Source organism: Melanotaenia boesemani, chromosome 3 (assembly GCF_017639745.1).
Source record: "Melanotaenia boesemani isolate fMelBoe1 chromosome 3, fMelBoe1.pri, whole genome shotgun sequence".
Lineage (NCBI taxonomy): Eukaryota > Metazoa > Chordata > Actinopteri > Atheriniformes > Melanotaeniidae > Melanotaenia > Melanotaenia boesemani.
The window spans coordinates 37406258-37425617 of NC_055684.1; the positions used below are offsets into that span (position 1 = coordinate 37406258).

Below are 19360 nucleotides of genomic sequence, written 5' to 3' on the forward strand. Positions count from 1 at the left end.
TAAACCTCCATTCCACTCCTCCTCATAGGCATAACCTTTCTACCCTCGTGCTCGCATATTTTATCAACAACAAATACTCATTCTTTGCTAAGCATAAATCCGTTCACTCATTAAAGTTACTGGACAATAGAAATGTAGGATTTGGGTGAGGGAATCAGCAAAGGCTCAATCTAATTCTGTCACAGATGTAAAAGAAATTATATTCCTGGTCACTTAATCAATACTTTATACTTGAATGGGGACATGTACAATCCATGCTGATAGCAATACAAATAAATTGTAACTAACATACAGGATATTGACACAGTTTAAGAATTTAAGGCTTCATGTGTATGTGCTTTACCCTGATCAACAGAAGTGTTAAAAACACTGAAGCTCACAAGTCACCCTGAAAAAAACATAAACCAGATGGGATAATCCAGTTACTTTAATGATGTCCTTACATATTATCTACTTCATACTCTGGTTCTTGTGCTGCTTACATGAATGTTGGTGGTTTCAAATAAAGCTGCTTATTCAACTCAGCACCTTCCTACCCACATGTTTGCCAATTCACCAGCTCCAAGCTGTACGCTGACTTGCTGTGAGAGGCTGACACAATGGTTCCAGCGTTTCTAGTTTGATAAGAAAGGCGAATGGACAAGCCACCAACTGTCTCAGCTCATGAATATTCATTAACAGCTGCGTCTTCCCAGAAAACCTTAGCTCAAGCACTGGCCTTTGGTACCCTACACCTTGTTTCCACACTTGGAAACATTTAGCTCTTAATGGCCTAGTTTTATTTTAGCTGCAAGAAATTTATATCAACCTCTTTTATGGCATCATAAAGCAGTAACAGCCACCTGCAGCAGCTATGAGCGGCTTGTTTTGCTATAGAGATGTTTTGGTTGTGACTCATCATCTCAAGGCATATTCAATCGTGGCTTTTTATCCCCTGCATACAGTGTTTGTGTTTCAGAGACTGCATATAAGCATTGTAGTCTTGAGTTTGTCCATCCCAATTTCCAACAACAGAGTATTACGTGAGTGTGATGGATGCCCTGCTGTTTTTAAAGTAGTGCTTTGGGAGGTGAATGGTGTGTGTGTGTGTGTGACTCTACTGTAATGAGCTAGAAGGAGGGCTGAGGGAGAGCAAAGACGGGTGTGTAGGTCACAAGATACAGTAAACCTTCCACTGAGCATGGCCATGGTCATTTATCTGTATGTTCGGCTGATGTGATGAGTACTTGAAGGAGTACTTCTCTATGCCACTGTACAAATACATAGTCTTTTTGTGTTTTCACCTCAGTTTCAAGTATTAAGTCCTTTTCTCCCTCAACACCTCTTTCCCTTTCCGTTTTCACTTACCTTTTACCGCAACCAGCCAAATTCCTGCTGTATAAGTGGTAGTAATTTCATTGTGGATGTGGTGATGACAGTGATGAAGTAGCCAGAGTCCCTGATCGGATCAGAGCTCGACCCTTACAGGATTACAGCCTCCTCTCAACAGCCAGTTGCCTGTTTACTGCTCCATCTATAAACATTGGCCAGCGTAACACTGTGTGTGTGTCCCCAGTGTGTGAGTGTGTTTGTGACCCCTGTGCATCTTTGTCTGATTGTTTTGCAGGGGCACACACAGATTGCTCGGATCCTAGGAAACTGGGTTTATGAAATCTCTTTCCAAAAAACTTCAGTTTGGATTTATATTCATGCCATAGCCCGGGTTTGTGTAACACCTCAGCCCAGGAGGACGCTGTGCAGCAGGTGGACAGAGAGCGATATAGGAGAAGAGCGATGGAGGGAATTTCTTGTAAAGGCAGCTGGGCAATGAGGCAGACAGAAGCTAATTAGAGAAGCAACCTCCTTTACAACTCCCCAATTAGATCGGCTGTGTGTGCACAGGCTGCAAATCAGCTGGCCGTGACAGAGTGTGAGAGGTGTATTTGTTTGTGCATGCCTGTGTTTATCTCCCAGCACACACTCTTTCTTCTCTCCTTCTCCATTTAGTTCACTCACTCAAACAAAACCAAAGCTAATTACCAGCCATGGAAAGCCACTTCCTCTGAACAAGTGTCAACTGGATGACAATTTACAAGTGATACTTGAGGAGAGCAGAAAACAAGCGGGGTTGATAATTGGGAGCTGCTTATTATTGTACTCAATGCATCATACGCAAGTCGGGTGAAAGGTGGAAAGAGATGAGACAAAGAAGGGATGGACATTCCTGTTGCTGAAATAAAGAAAAAGATTCAAGAAAGAGAACTAAAAAGAAAAGGTCCTTTTTTTGAGAGGCTGTTCATTAAGAAAAGGAGTCGGTGCTCTGTTTTACTTTTAACACCATCCTTTATCCTTGCAGGCCTTTCCATTGGTTCACCACCATTCCAGCCTCAGTATAACTGTGTATTTGTTCACGTGTGAAGGATTCATCATCAACACATTTTACACAGGATTGTGTGTGTGTGTGTGTCTGTCTGGTGTAAATAGGATGAACAAGTTTTTACCTCCAGGGTTCTATCTGTACCTCTCTAACGAAGGATTGAACTTCATTAGATTAGGATAGACCGTGTATACGTGTGAGTGTGTGTGTGTGTGTGTGTGTGTGTGTGTGTGTGTGTGTGTGTGTGTGTGTGTGTGTGTGTGTGTGTGTGTGTGTGTGTGTGTGTGTGTGTGTGTGTGCATGAATCCCAGACCCCCACTGTTCTTCTAACGCTCAGGGCATAAATACCTGTCAGAAGCAATTAGATCTCGATTGATTTTCTAAAGCTCTCGTTGATAGTGCCACTGCCTGTCCCCTTTCACCTGCAAATGGCTGCACTGAGCAGAAGAATGAGAGTCGTCCTGGTTTTTGTGTGTCTGAAGGTCACCCTGACGGACTGACATACCCTGGTTACTTTTGACCTTGGCGTGCAGTATGAAATTAAAGCTGTCAACCTTATTTGGAAAAAAATAGTAATAATCACACACACATATGTGTGTGTATATTAACACACAATTAAATAATTAACAGCTATAATTAAGTAATGCATTAATGTGATAATAATGCATTAACTTGAATACTTATTGGATTTAAGCATATCAGGTGATGTGCATTTGTCTAAAGAGGGAGTTTGTGATCTAAGGAGATTAATAACCTACGTTAAAGTGTGCAAAATCATTAGGAAGCTTTTTATCCTTGGGCAAAATGGGCCAAAAAAAAAGAGATATAACTGAATGAAAGATCAAAAATCTTAAAAATTATTTAGAGGGATGCAGCACACTTGAAATGTTACAAGAAATGTGTTGAAAAAAAAAGACAAACATTAAATGCAAATAATTTGAGAAGAATCTAACATGAAGCTACCAGGAACTCATTATCCTCCAGCACTGTCATATTCCAGAACTGCAACCTACCTGGAGTTTCCAGGTGTTCAGTTATCAGGGACATGGCCAAGGTAAGGAAGGCTGAAACGCGACCACCACTGAACTAGACACATTTGAAACGTCAAGACTGGGCCAAGAAATATCTGAAGACAGATTTTTCAAAGGTTTTATGGACTGATGAGATGAGAGTGACTCTTGATGGACCAGATGGATGGACCCATGGCTGGATGGCACAGAGCTCCACTTTGACTAAGACTAGGCAAGGTGGAGGTGGGATACTGGTATGGGCTGTCATTATTAAATATGAGCTAGTTGGACCTTTTCGGGTGGAAAATAGATTAAATGATTAAATTAAATTATTTCCCAAACCTATTGCAAGTTTTTAGAAGACACTTTCTTTAAGCAATGGTTCAGGAAAAAGTCTGTATCGTTCAAGAGGTCCATGATTTTTGTGCAGGACAATGTTCCATTGCATGCATCAAAGTAGGCTACTCCACTAGCCTAGCCAAAAAGGCCTTAAAGATGAAAAAATATTGACATGGCCCCCATCTTCACCTGACCTAAACTCTATTGAGAACTTGTGGGCCTTAAACAGGAGATTTACGATGAAAGGAAACAGTACACCAGTCTGAACAGTGTCTGGGAGGCTGTGGTTGTTGCTGCACAAAAGGTTGATCATCACCAGATCAAGAAACTGACAGATTCCGTAAATGAAAGGCTTATGACCATTACTGAGAAGAAGGGCGGCTATATACAGTATATATATATATAATTTCTTTCTTTTTTAAACAGCTATTGTTTAAAAATGTAATGAGTGTCTTTATGTGTGTGCAGACAAAAGATCAAGAAGAAACTGAAATCCCAATGAAGCACCAGCTGCTACAGGTTGTAGTGAGAGTACTTCAGTATCGAATGCTACTCACAGGTAATCAATGCACATAAAAACCTTTTAAACAAGTCAGCAATTTTTACTAGAATTTAATCAGTTTGTTTATTAGTAGGGGTGAGGAATCACAGTACAACTATTACATGTAGATCAGTAAGGTTTAGATTAAAATGTAATAACTTTTCAGTCATATTTTTATGTCTTTGTTCTACTCTCTCCAGATTACCTGAACAACCTCTCCCCTGATTCTAAAGAGTATGAGGACACCCAGGGTAAGTTGAACATAATGTTTTATCAGTTATTAAAGTCATATATGTCCAGTTGTTGCATCACAGCTGAGTTGCCTTTTTTTTAAAATCAAGTCCTCTATGTTTTGTCTCTGTTTGTGTTGCAGCTGCCTTGGTGATCGTGTCCGAGGTGGCAGACCTGGCCAATGACAATCTGAAACAGGGGGTGAGTTTTCTGACTCTAAACACAACCCATTTGTTCACATTCACTGTTTAGCTAATGCTTAGTTTGGCAAACTCACTGCCAAGCATTTCAGTCTTTATAAATGGCTGAAAAGAGCCATTTTCAAGTGTGAAGTTAGACAGCCTCTGTATAAATCCTCCCTCTAACAACTTGCTGGAGTGAAGGAGAGGTCTATCCCTTTTTGGCGATTAACACAAGGGGTGAGGAGAAATGATGTCATCAGAAAGCCCCAGGTGTGTCATTACAAGGGGACCAGTGTGAGGGTGGACATGACTTACGCTTCCCCATAAACATGAGCAGTTAATGGAGATAATTCACAAACCCTCTCCTCATGTCTCTCGCGCCTCTCACACTGGCAAACTCCCCCGCGTCTCATTGGCTTGCTTCCTCAGTTTATCAGACTTTGTTTGTTTTCTTCTTCTATGTGCCAGCACAGACACATGCAAGCCGACAGACAGTAGAAACCAAGAGTCCTTCTATCTCTTCCTCTCCATTCACCTTTCAGAATCACATCCTTTCTGCACTTTCATTGACAAACGGATGATTTTAATCCTGTGGCTTCTGGCTTCCAGCTCCAGATAAATTCTCTGCATTGCTTTGCTTCTTTCCTCCTGTAGGAGAACTTGTTGCGTCTGGTCCACATAGAGTACAGCATGAAGGGAAAAAAGGACCTTCTAAAGCCTGGAAGGGTGAGCATCATCAAGTTGTGTCCAACAACCTTACAGTTTTACTATGAACCACAGCACACATTGCCCTCTAACATCAATCCTTTTAGGCTCTATTCAAGCATAAAACTAATAGATATATCATAACGTGTGTCCAACTAATATTCTCAAGCTTGAAAATATGAACCATCATGCTTATGAAGGTAACTCTGGAACATTCTTTATTGTTTATAAATATATGTTTGTTTCTTTTTTATTTTTTGAGGGGGACAAAATTTAAAAAATGTAAACATGACCTGCAATGTTACTGTCATAAGTTGTTTGAAATTGATGCTGTCACGTTTTCCTAATTAAATAAATAAAATAAAATAAAACAAAAACAACTAACATGCCTTTTCAAAAACTTATATGTTTTTCTTTTGACAGATTTTTGTCAAAGAGGGCACACTCATGAAGGTCTCCAGGAAAAGCAGGCAGCCGCGACACTTGTTTCTGGTAATGTTTCTGTCCTTTTACCTTTTCACACCCACACCACAGTGTCATGATATTTAAAATGATCATTTAACATATTTAGAAATATTTATTATCTTTTCATCCACAATGTGAAGATCCATACACTCTATTGCTTGTAAAATATTAGTAAATGATATCCTTAAAGTAGAAATAAGAAGAAAATTGATTTAAGCCTGGCAATTTTCAAATGTTAACCATTCAGTGCCCTATCCAAGAAAAAAATTGGGGAGAAAAGTCTATTTTTGTTTATCTAAAGTCTTTATTTGGCCTTTTAACATAATGTAAAAAATAATTTAAAATTTTTGTATATTTACCACTTATCATTATATGTCAATATTGTGATAAGTAGTACAATAATTTTACAATAATTTTGATAATATTGTAGTGCATTATAGTATTAATATTGTATCCACCAGGGACAGAAGACAATTATCAGACTGCGTACAATACGGTTTTAAGCAAAGTTTTTTTACCATGAAGTCATGCAAAAGGTCTCAGAAACTGTATGTGTCAAATATGATACATTAAGCATTAAAGGGTTAAAATAAAGCACTTATTAAAAAGATCAAGGGAATGCATTTAAAGAAAGTGATTGAGATTAGAGCTGCATAAATGTCTGTGTTCTTCATTTGTCCATGCTTCACCTACCACATTTTCTAACAACTGGTAGTTTTTGAGTGCTTGCAGAATGTCAAACAAACCAGCAAGTACATATCTTCCAATTGTTATAACCAACAATTAGAAGAGAGTCCATTCCATTTTGCACACCTTTTTATCTTTTTTGTCATTTTAGTCAAAAAAATGAATTGACAAACACAAAGGTCCCTCCCAGGATCTAAAGCATAGCCGGTTTTTAGCTATGAAGTGAGACAATGTTTCTGATTATGCTGGACAAACAGGATGTGCAAAGGTCATCTTTGATGTAAAATGATTTATTACAGAACAACTGGAGTTAATTTAGTGGAATAAGAGAATGATGATATAACTGAATCCATGTTGATGTTTTCATTCAAATTCATTATTGATTTCCACACGTTCCACAATTCAGGTTTAGATATTTAGAAACTTTGCAAGCTTCTTCAGAGTTGAAGATGAGCTTCTGCAGACTGATCCACTTACAAGCTTGTTAAAATACTTGATATAGAACCTGAGTGCCTACACGACAGAATGAGGCACCTGCTATATCATTTAAGCAAAAGTGAAAACAAAGCTGGTGTGATGTGAAAAAAAATACAGAGGAATGTTGGGTGGGAGCAGGTGAGGTTAGGGGTGGAGGGGCATGAGGCCAAGGCTGTAAGACCTCCACTGAGCACCACACCCATCCAGCAAGGGCCTCCCTCTCCACTCTTCTCCTTTCAGAACTTGTTTTCGAGGGCCCCACTTCCTTACAGGATGTTTGGTGTGGGTCACTGGATGCCGGCTTCCTGTGTACTGGGAGGGGACTGACAGCAAAGTGAAGGCCAGACGCCCTGTAGAATGCAGGGAGGAGGTGGCGGAGGTGGGGTGGGGGTGTTACACAAACACATAACGTGAAATAGAGAAGCCCACTCCATTGTTCCATGTGCAATCAGTGCTGTCTCATGTTAAGAATTATGTTTGTCCTAGATATCTGCAGTAGCAGCATTTATGGTTTTTGGCTTATCCCTTTTAATCCCTGTATAATATTACAGACAGATGCTCTGTAGATTTTTCCCCTCTATTCCATCAGTGTGCCAGTCTGTCTCTAAACAGGATTGCACATTAAACATCCGGGGGAAAAAAAAGGTTGTTGGTTGACACTTGCAGGCTATTATGTCTATAGAGCCATTTTCTCCCCCCAAGGCGACAGCTCCGGTGGGTCAAGTGTTATTTATTAGCTTTTAAGAAAAGAGAATCCAAACAGTGAAGATGAAAAACCATCACTCACCTAAATGACAGGAAAAACCATGCATGCAACCATGCCACAAGCCTAGGTTCAGAGAACACAATAAAGCTAGCTCAATGAGTGAAAGAAAGAAATGAACGGAAGGATGGATATCTAGAAAGCTTCAAGAGGAAAGCGAATGAGTGAAAGGCAGGTGAAGAAGGTGAAGGTTTACAGGATGAGCTGAAATGCCACCACTGAAAGAGTGAATGCCTTATGCATGAAGGGGCCACGTGGATGTCACCCTTTTTGTGTAAGCCTGGGTAAATCTCTTTATTCTGTACTCGGCTGGGTTAATGTTTAAAGATTCTTTGAGCAGCACAGGGTGGAGCAGACGAACTGCGGTGGCTGCAGTCCAGCAGTCGTGCAGGCAGGGCTCTAACTTGGCTATCATGCTTTGTTTTGTCTCCAGCCAGTCAGCCAAAGAAAAGTTTACTGGGACTATTTGTGTTGTTGTTGTGGTTAAGGTGGCTGGTTCCACCCAGAACTGGTTCTCGGTGTAGCCTGAGAAGGCTGTAAGGGTAAGGGGAGGCCTGCAGTCCGGGGCAGGGTGGAGAATTCCTGGATGCTGCCTGTACAGCCCCAGCGGATGTTTAGAGCACACATTAGGTGTGACCAATGATGTCATTTCTTTTGTCTCTGTTATGAAATACCTTTTAAAACATAATGGTCTCTCGGTGTGTTCAGACGATTAGAATACATTTATTCTCACATGCAAATAAACACTTTTCACAGTAATGTCTGGTTTTCATCTGTGCATTCATGGGAATTTTGGGCTGACAGGATGCACAGACCTGTGAGTGCTTTGAAAAGACACTAAATCTTTAAGTGTTCGAGTCCTGAATGTTGCTTTTCAACGTGTTGTTAGATGCATCTTTTTGGGGTAACACTGCTTCCTTGTGTTAGTCAGGAGGTATTACATGCTGAAAAGCCAGTTGAAGTAAGGTTTCCCCAAAAACCTGAAATCTTTCTAGTGTGTGTATATTGTTAATAACTTTTTAACTAATTCTTGTCCACATGTTTCTTTATGTGTTTTTCATCAGATGAACGACATAATGCTGTACACCTTCCCTCAGCAGGATGGGAAATACAGACTTAAAAACACCCTATCCCTGTCAGGGATGAAGGTGAGTAAACTTAACTTTAAAGTCAAATTTAATCTAAAGGTTGCTTTTTGTTTGTTTTCGGCTAATCTGTGATGTGTTCTTGTACCTCACACTCAGGTGAACAAACCTGTACTGGACAACGTGCTAAACTGTCTGAGGATTGAGGTGTCTGACATCACGATTACTCTCTCCGCCAGGTGAGCAGCAAAACAGAAAAGCAGCTCTGTGTCATATCTGATGTGTTTCTATTGCAACGGTTGAGTTGATGCTTTTATTTCTCTCCAGTTCCGTTGGAGAACGGGAGGACTGGTTCCACACTTTAAGTCGAGCCATCGCAGACCATGCTGCAGGACTCTGCACATTCGGCGGACCTTGCAGTGAGGTAAGAAAGGCGCCTTAAATAAATCTCATATGGTTTAGACATGAACCTGTACTGGCTAAACATAGTTAGCTGGTAATGATTATTTGCTTTCTTAATACCCTAATATTATTAATCCATATATTTTTTATTGCAGTTGACAATTATGTTTCTACTGAAAGAGAAACAGTAGCTGGCTGTGAAATATATGGACACCAGTAACATCAGTGGAAGTAACACTAACAGGTCTGACATCCTTCTTAATAATGTCCCAACAGGCCCGTGAGAAACTGTGGATGGCCCTGGGCGAAGCTGCGCCAGTGCTGGTGCCAGTTTCTCACGTGATGATGTGCATGAACTGCACTTCTGACTTCAGCCTCACTCTCAGACGCCATCACTGTAATGCCTGTGGCAAGGTCAGACACACAGCTTTTGTTTGAGTGTAATCTACATGATTTCACTTTATCTGTGCCTCTTTCAAAATCTTTCACTGTTGTTGTCATGACCAGCTGTCTTGACGATGTCTCATAAAGCCCACTGATGCATTTTGTCTCTCTGAGAAGGTGGTATGTCGAGCTTGTTCGAGAAACAGATACCCTCTGAAGTACCTCAAAGACAGAGTGGCCAAAGTGTGTGACCACTGCTATGTTGAGCTCAGGAAAAGAGGTGAATTTTTCATATGTGGAGCCCTACCATGTCAAAATCCAGACAATAGATACCGTGAAAACAAACAGTCATTTCATTTTGTTTTTGTCTGTAGGTGGCAGCGTTTCAGGGGCGTGTGGTAGTTCCAGCCCTCGGACTAACCGGGCCAGTCGTCCCCTCTCCGCTGTCTTCCAGAGTCTGCAGCCCCCGAGTCTATGGAAATCCAGAAAGAGCACCTCCAATCTCAGTCAGGTGGATTACATGACTTGTTTCCTTTAATTCAAACATACAATTTGATATCAAACACTACTACTAACTCTGTTCCTCAACATAAAAACTGCCTGCAGTCTCACACATTAGGTGTGTAATCTATAGGGTTGTTTTGTTTTCCCCTGACTGGGAATCAAACCTGAGCTGTGGCAGTGAGAAACCCAAATCCTAACCACTAGACCACCAGGGAGTGATATGTAGTGTTCAGCATTGAAATGTCAGGAATTTCTGGCAGCTGATCAGCACAGTGCACAACAACTGTTACCAGGGTTCAGTCTGACTCTGTCTTTTTGAAGCGCTGCACTGATGCCAGCAATAACACTCTGCTGCCCTCAAACAGATACCCGACTTTATAGGTTTCCACTTTATCTGTCCTTGTTAATGTCTGTGTCTAATGATTTAAAATGTCATCAGGTGCCACTTGGTGTGGAGGGCTCCACCATGAGCGGAAGCCTGCAACGTCGGAAGAAGAGCAAGCGAAGGTGGAAAAGACTGTGGTTCCTCCTCAAAGATAAGGTGCTCTACACCTTCACAGCCCGTGAGGTGAGGGGGCACAGAGTCTCCCGCACCAGCCCCAAAACACTCACATCTTCATCATCATCTCATTATCACTCAAGAAAAGATGATTCCTCACAGCTTCCATCCATCCCTCTTCATATCTGGCAGAATCACATGCTTCCACCACTTTCGCCCTTTTTCATCCTCATGGACACTAAACGAGTCATTCAGGGATTCTCTGTGCTCTCTCTCGCCCTTTTGACAAGTATGCATCTGGGAGTTGAAATGCTTTTCTCTTCTTGAATCATGAAACACTTGCTATTTTCTTACTGCTCCTGATTTGGCTTTCATTTTTATGTTTGACTCTTATTTCTTCAGGATAAAGTGGCTTCAGAAAGTCTACCTCTGCAGGGCTTCACTGTCAAGCTGACTGAAAGATCGGATGGAGAAGAAAGCAGTAACGTCTTTCACTTGTACCACAAGAAAACGCTCTACTACAGCTTCAGAGCCGATGATCAACACACTGCACGCAGGTCAGCACCAGAGTTCAGAGGCATGATGTTGAAGGTTCTCAGATATTAGAACAGAAGTTATTTAAAAGTCCAAAGTTAGTTCCCTGACCGGGAAACAAACCCAGGCCGTGACAGTGCCGAATCCTAACCACTAGACCACCAGGGAGTGATGAGCTGGCATTTCTGCAAAAGTGTTCGGTTTCTCTAGGTCACCTATGGCCCTTTTCCACTAGAACCTCCCCACCTCTAACCGACGCAACTCATTTTTTAGGGTTTTCCATTAGGTAGTAGCATCTGGCAGAGTCCTGCAGCAGATCAGGCACATGCTGGGTAACCTGCAAAAACATTTTTTTGCAGGAAAAAATGACAAAAAAAATTAAAATTAAATTTAATGGGTATGGGTGAAGGCGGGTTGCAGGTGAGAATAGGATATTTTTTTCTTTCTAATTTTTGTGGACAAGACAAGTGTTTAACTTCTCAGGCACTGGGGTCACCTTTATTGTGAAGCCCCTTCAGGAGTATTTCCAAACCTTGCGTTATTGCGAGGAATGTTCTTTCCATCCCTGCATCCAGTGCAATGAAAGAAAGTTTTCCACTGCTGGTTATGTGACTCAGGAATGGAGAACACAGCTGAAACCAGGCATGGTGGATGATATCTTGTTTATGCAGCAATCTCCCAATCAAATTAATAAAGCCCCCAAGTGGAAAATAACAGAGACTATAGGGAGGTAGCCTAGTGGTTCAGTGCAATATCATACAAGAATAAAAATAATGACAAAACAACATCACATTTAAATACAAGTAAAACCAAATAAAAAGAATGCAATGAAGGGAGAGACATGGTTGTTTATAGATAGATAGATAGATAGATAGATAGATAGATAGATAGATAGATAGATAGATAGATAGATAGATAGATAGATAGATAGATAGATAGATAGATAGATAGATAGATAGATAGATAGATAGATAGATAGATAGATAGATAGATAGATAGATATCCTACCATTCCCTCACCCACCCTCTCATCTCTCCTGGGTAGGCTGGATGGCTCAAGCTCAGGTCTTCTACCAGATCTTAGCTGTTCCTAGCCACCAGTCCAGTATGGGGGACACGGCCCCCAGTGCTCCGATGACCACTGGTACTACTGTGGCCTTCACCTTCAAGGCTTTCTCCAGTTCTTCCATGAGCCTTGGTATTTCTCCAGTTCATGTGTTCCTTCTCCCAGATACTTCCATCATCGGGGATGCTACATCCACCACTACGGCTTTCCTTTGCTGCTTATCCATGATCACAATGTCCGGTTGGTTGGCCTCCACTATTTTGTTGATCTGTATCTGGAAGTCCCAAAGGATCTTAGCCCTCTCATTCTCCACCACCTTGGGGTGTGTTTCCCATTGTGACCTAGGGGTCTCCAGTCCAGATTCTGCACAGATGTGTCTGTACACTATGCCGGCTACTTGGTTATGGTATTCCATGTTTTCTTTGCCTACCAGTATCTTGCACCCTGCTGTGAGGTGCTGGATTGTTTCAGGGGCCTCTTTTTTTATTTAATTTTTTTACCTGTCCTGTCCAGCATCATAGCAAGCAGAATGATAGTCTGGTTGCTGTATTGTGCCAAACAAGTTTGCTTTGCCAAGGGGAGGCTTATGGGTATAAGGCTTGATAGTAATTTATTTATTTATTTATTTACTTTGAATCATGGACTCCATGTAACCTTGCTGGACCTGACCGGAGGGGACAGAAAAAGAAGGAAGACAACCAAAAGAAGCAAAAACAGAAAGCAGAAAAAAGAAAGAGGAGACAAAAACACTACAAACAGAAGGCAACGACCTTTCAATCCACACTATCCACACTGCCCCAAAAGGCAGAGGGCCCGCACCATATAAATATATATATATATATAAACACCTCCGAAGGTGGTAGAGAATAACCGAGCTAAGATCCTGTGGGACTTCCAGATTCAGACCGACAAAATATTAATGGCAAACCAGCCGGACATTGTGGTGATGGACAAACAGCAGAGGAAAGCCGTTGTGGTTGACATCGCAATACCAAGCGATTGCAACATCAGGAAAAAGGAACATGAGAAACTGGAGAAATACCAAGTCCTGAAAGAAGAACTTGAGAAGGCCTGGAAAGTGAAGGCAACAGTGGTGCCTGTGGTCATCGGAGCACTCAGGGCAGTAACCCCCAAACTGGAAGAGTGGCTACAGCAGATCCCAGGACAAACCTCAGACATCTCGGTCCAGAAGAGTGCAGTCCTAGGAACAGCCAAGATACTGCACAGAACCCTCAAGCTCCCAGGCCTCTGGTAGAGGACCCGAGCTTGGTGAGAGACCGCCCACAGAGGGCAAGGGGACAAATTTTTTTTATATCATATATCATAAATAAAATATATGATGGAATAAATATAAAAAGTTTAGCTTCAGAGGATTCAGGCCTTTTCTTGTACAAACCTTTTTTGTGTAATTTTATTAAGAGGGTGCTGCAGCAGTTGTGTTTTATATTTTTTTAATGAAGTTAAAGAAAAATCTAACAGAGATTGTTGGACCCCGAGTTGTGTCTATGTGTACCTGTGGTATCTCTTGTTCAGACATGCCCTGCCAATGCTTTTAAATGTCCTGATGTCAGTTCTTTGTTCAGATTTTTTATTCAGCCCATGCAAAAAAAAAAAGTCTCATGCTAATTTATTGTGTTTCAGATGGGTCAACGCCATGGAGGAGGCTACAGTTTTATAGCACCTGCTCCGTTACATGAATAACCCCTACCATTTGTGGCTGCTGGAACTCCTCTGTGGAGCACAACAAAACTATCTGCTGCAAACTACCATCATCTAAGATTTATCACATCTGCCCTGTACATGGATAATAAGACAAGCAAAGCATGGCAAATCATCAAGTTGAGGCTGCCATCTAGTGGCAGGAAGGTGAGAGAGAAAAGTCGGAGGGGTTTTACTCAGTGAAGAGGAGTAGAAACATATAAAAGGGATGAACTTTACGCATGAAGACTCTTTTGTTCCCCACACATGATCTAACACAGCAGCCTTCATTTTTCACAAGCAGCTTGAATAAACCTGGATTTTTTTTCTCTGTTTAATTTTTTACAAGAACAGCCGTCCCACTAAAGTGTTCTAACTTTGTTGTGTTTTTATGGAGAGAAATTATTGTCAAATAAATGAGTTGATCAGCAACTGAAAATATGAGGATTTATAAATATTTCTAAACATATTTAAAGACATTTGTATGCACCAAAACCTTTCAAATAAAAATAAAAAATATATAGACCTGTGAAATGAAAATATCACGTTATAGGCAGATTTATTGTTATTAGTTCTAAGCTTATACACATCTGCAAGTCTTATATTTCATTTGCTGATCATCTAAAGAGACATTTGTGGCTATTTGAAGACTAATTCTCTCATTTCTGTCTTTTACAACTGAATTATTAAACTACTTTTTCTGCAGGAGCAAATCACATCACATCCTTTGCAGCGATGCACGAACCTGTCAGCATCACTTTTGATGCTCATATCTTGCAAAAAAGGAGGAAACTATTTGCCACCATTTTACTGATGTGTGGTTTTCTGGATATATGTTGTGAAGTATAAACCACAGGTATTGAAGTCAAATATATGATTTATTTGTATAGAAATGGTGTTACATGATGCTCTGAGTAAAGGTTCATTGTAATCATTAGTGTATGTGAACATTATATCCCTTGTGGAGTTTTACTCAGTGTTACTCTTGAATTTAATCTAAAAAAAGACCCTCAGCATGCCAGTCGTTCAAATACATTTCTTTAATGATGAACACTTTCAAAGACACTTTCTAGTTTGTAGGTTTTTAAATCTTTTTTATATTTGCCATACTGTTCAGAAGTGCCGATTTTTTCCTCCAACTGAATGCAGTGCAATTTGCAATTAATGATGAATGTGCCTGAAATTAAATTGTACTCTTCGTTCTTTGTGTTATCACAGTACTGTATGGACGGATCTGTTCTTTTTCATGCCTCTTTCTTTTAAATCGACTCTTACATGCTGTACTCTTCTACTATTGTAAACTGTTACTCTCCGGAAACATAAGAATATAGTATTGTGACATTTTTTATTGGCATCTTTTATTGCTTAGCTGGGAGAACACTGGAATTGTATTCATTTTTTTACTACTCTACCATAAGAGATATCAATATTTTCTCTTAAATGATCAACATGAAGCCATTACATTTTCCATTAGGAATGCAGCTATACTACACGTCGTTATTTCTACAAAATACACGTTTGTTTATTGAGTTCTATTCAGCTTTTCTATGTGTTTCCTATGATTCACACTTACAGCGTTATTATTATGGGTTGTACTTCGGGCAAATAGTGCACTGTAAATGTTCATGTACATAGATGCATATTAAGAATAAACAGCTTTTAAAAAGTTTACTAATGGACATTCCCAGTGTTGAGCTGTCATACATTAATATCTGTTTATTTCTCGTAATATTAAGTCCCCATCCACTCAAAACTATTTTTAACCTTCTGAACATGTCTGCAAGTTGTTTGGCTTATCGTGAGTGAAATCAGTCATCAGTGCTAAATGTTTTTAAAATGGAGCAATTAGAAGAACTCCAGTTAGATTTTTTAAAGGATTAATAACTGCTTGAGCAGGGTTTAATAAGAGTAGCCACAGAATAATGACTACACATATAATCATTACTATTCCAACAAAGTACAAGAGGATTAAATACAATATGAATCAGTTCAGTGGAACAATGCTGCAGATAAAATTCATCACACTTCTGTAAAAACATTGTTTTATTTCTTCGTAGAGGTGTTTGTGTGTTTATCCCTCAATTGGTGATCAACAGCAGAAGGGCAGGTATCATCTGGTAAAAGCAGGTTGGTGAAGTGTTTCCTTCATCCAGCAGGGTGCAGCAGCACATCATCAAAGCAAATCTAATCTAAGTCGTTTTAATACCCCGGCTTGAAACTGAAGTTCTTCCTCTCTGTCTGATTAACCTCCAATAAGTATGGAATGTTTAAGTTAAAGAAATAAGATTTATTATGATATGGTTCCAAAAAAAAATAATATATATATATATATATATATATATATATACATTTATATATTTTATTAAAATTTTTGTGTTGTAACTGAAGAATAACAAGATTTTGATATTATAAAGTCCACCTCCTTCATGCTCTCAATGTACAAAAATATGCAGTTTTTTCATCACTGCTGTTGTTTTTTACTCTTTTAGTGACTTGGGTGACCATATGGAGTTCATTATTTGTTGTGTATTGATTTAGTTAGCAAGACTTTACTTGTGAACACCGTGCTTAGGTTGAGACTCTTTGTAAAAGTCTTTGTAACATTTTAATGGGAAGCTCTTGCAATTAGACTTTGACAATTAGGTATTTTACAATTTTCATCAGACTAATTGACCCAAGGGGAGACACAAATTAATAAGACTATTTCTTTATTTTTGCTCATAAAGGTTACACACAATTACTATTAACTGCAGCTGTTTTGGCCAAATATTCACTACTGTCAGCACAGATTATAAACAGACCCCCTTTTTCTCTCCCTGTTTTTCTCTTTTAACACATCTGGGTAAGACAAGCCATTATAGATATATTAATTGCTCATAGTATCAATAGTACCAAGTCAGACAGCAGACCAGCCACAAGGAAAGCAGTGGCTGCCATGAATATTTAAAGAGAAAGAAACTGCACAAAATATGTTTTTGCTTATTTGCAGGTCTGCACCTGCAATATTAATGACCACAGATCCGGCCCAATGTGAAAGTTTACTAAGGGGGAGAATAAAGAAGAGGCTTTCATTTATCACCCGATTTAGGTTCTTTAATTCAACATGTATTCAATAAATCTAAAATGTTCAATAAAAATGTAATTAGGAAGGAAGTAAGCAGAGCTAAAGACACTTACTGCAGACAAAAGTACATAACAAAGAATCATTTCTGTTTCAATCTGTTAGGATAAAAGATTAACATGTTAGTCAGAAAGTAGGCAGAACAGAAAATAGGAAGATTGGGGTTGCTCTAGATATGAGCATATGTGATCCCAGGAGTGTCAGTGACCCAATACTTACTAGACATTACACAAGAAAGACAGAAGTGAGAGCAGCATTTACAGCAGAGAAAGGTGTTCATTTCCTCCAAGCACCTGGACCTCGTTCCACATGTTCAGCCTCATTCTGGTTCTGCTGCTTCTAACACATTCACAAACCCTTCCCATTAGCAGGAAACCAATAGCCTTCTGTTTCTGTAGCTTCAGCATAATGTAAGAAAAGTACCTCTAAAGATAGCAAAAGGACAGCTTCTCCTTGTAGACAACTGGAAATTTCCAATCCATATCCAGGAGGCCAGAAATCCAATATGAGACCATGTATTAAATTGCTCAAACTCTAATTTTGTGCAGGCCAAAGTGTTCGGGATCAAACTGAGTAAACTGATAGTTAGCAGGCAAAGTAAAATATATCAGACTGAACTGTAAAAAACTTGCAAATAATTCAGTATATCTAACCCTCGAGACACCAAACCTGTTTTTCCAGCTTAATTTTTAATATCTGCTTAATTTAAAGGGTAATTGTATTAAACTTGACCAGAAATTTTCTTTTATTATTGTATTTAAAATTACACGATTACCTTTGTTGAATTTTGTATAGAGTAGGAGACAATCATAACAGTCTTTACCTCAGGGCAGATTTAGTTTCCCATTATAAACACATATTTATACACTTTATACCATCTTTGTGTTGCCATGTCTGTTTGTCTAAAAGCAGATTAGGTTAACCTTGGAATGAAGCAAGAGTTGAACTTCCCTTGTCTCAGACTTTACACGTGAACAAAGGGAGAGGGACTGAGTAGGGAAGTGATAGTTTAAAGGAGAGAAAAATGAGGACAGATAGTAATAGACAGATTTAGTCTGTGGCATGTCTCTTGATGAAAGGACCATTTCTCTCCTTTTTTTAGGGCTTGTTTTTTAATTCCCTCCCTTCCTCCCTGCCTCTTTCTGTTCCTCTCATTACTCACTGTGATGTTTGCTTGGGCACTGCTGGCATGGCAGAAATGGCCATCATGACAGGAACTGTCTGGGTCCCTTGCCCGGATTTGAGTCTTAGCTCAAATATGAAAGTATGAAGTAGGTTTCTTTTCTGCTGTGTCATGTCATACATCTTGTATGAATGACATGACCTTTAAGGGCTTAACATGGTTACGGTAGATCCCTCATGAAGTGCAGAAACAGGTTAAACTTCAAAGTGGAATTCATGAACAACAGTGGTGTTTTCATTTTAAACTTTTATGGTGCAAGGGGTAATTTTCCTTTACTGTAATTCTAGGTGTTCCCATTGACAGGCAGCTTATCTTCACATAAAAGGTGGCATCAGAAAACAACATGTCACTCTAACTTGCTTTTCTTCCTTTGAAAGATGGTGAAGACATGAAGTTATTTTCTTTTTCTTGCTTCTGTTGAGGAAAAAGCTCCAATTTAGAAGTAGTTCCCTTTAAATCAGAGTGCTGGGTGAGGGTAAAACCAGGGAGGAGTCCATCAACAACAAATCCACTGGACATCAGTTGGGAAAGCAAGTTAATTTGATGGGAGGAATGAACAGAAAGACGGATCAATATTATGTTCTTTATTTGTGCCGGTTTGATGCTTTTTCTCTTTTTAATTTATCGCACAGCACTTAGGCTAGCTGTTACGTTGTTTTAAAGTGCTTTAGAAATAAAATGGTATGGTATCTTCTTTTGTTTTGTCTTATCTTGTCTTATCTTGTTGTTGTAGGAGTTTTTGTTTTGTTCTGTGCTCAAGCCAACAGGGTGAAGAGAACGAGGTAAACAAAGCTCTAATGCAAGTGAAAAATAGTTCAAATCCAGTGTGCTTAATTCCACATTTCAGGCCAACTTTTAGAATTACATGTAACATATAGACTTTACCTGCATGAATTTAATGGTCCTTCTACTGAAACTGTAGCTTGGGTCTCCCAGTGCTTATGGTGGTAGTGATTTGGTGAGTAATTGTGGGTTTTGTATTGTATCCTTTGTCAGCCTTAAACCCCCATTTCCTAATCTGTACGTCATTGTTATCTCTGTTTTGGAACTACAAATAGCCTACCTCTCTAGGAGCAAAGGCAACAACCCATTCAAGCCATACAGTTTCAGTGGGTGGAGACTGATGATT

General features: G+C 39.7%; 1 protein-coding gene across 2 annotated transcripts in view; it reads left to right on the forward strand.

Moving 5' to 3' along the window:
* The window catches only part of fgd5a (FYVE, RhoGEF and PH domain containing 5a), a 36675-nt gene extending 21077 nt beyond the window's left edge, over nucleotides 1–15598 (forward strand). Inside the window, exons 8-21 of one of the 2 annotated variants that reach the window (XM_041980624.1) lie at nucleotides 4174–4264; nucleotides 4447–4497; nucleotides 4620–4678; nucleotides 5314–5385; nucleotides 5788–5856; nucleotides 8821–8904; nucleotides 9001–9080; nucleotides 9169–9265; nucleotides 9520–9657; nucleotides 9805–9907; nucleotides 10002–10138; nucleotides 10571–10699; nucleotides 11033–11187; nucleotides 13871–15598. In XM_041980624.1, the coding sequence (XP_041836558.1) occupies nucleotides 4174–4264; nucleotides 4447–4497; nucleotides 4620–4678; nucleotides 5314–5385; nucleotides 5788–5856; nucleotides 8821–8904; nucleotides 9001–9080; nucleotides 9169–9265; nucleotides 9520–9657; nucleotides 9805–9907; nucleotides 10002–10138; nucleotides 10571–10699; nucleotides 11033–11187; nucleotides 13871–13907 (1302 nt within the window). In that variant the 3' untranslated portion in view covers nucleotides 13908–15598. The remainder of the gene's footprint in view (nucleotides 1–4173; nucleotides 4265–4446; nucleotides 4498–4619; nucleotides 4679–5313; nucleotides 5386–5787; nucleotides 5857–8820; nucleotides 8905–9000; nucleotides 9081–9168; nucleotides 9266–9519; nucleotides 9658–9804; nucleotides 9908–10001; nucleotides 10139–10570; nucleotides 10700–11032; nucleotides 11188–13870) is intronic. The other variant, XM_041980625.1, reaches the window with a different exon arrangement.
* Nucleotides 15599–19360: the final 3762 nt, after the last annotated feature.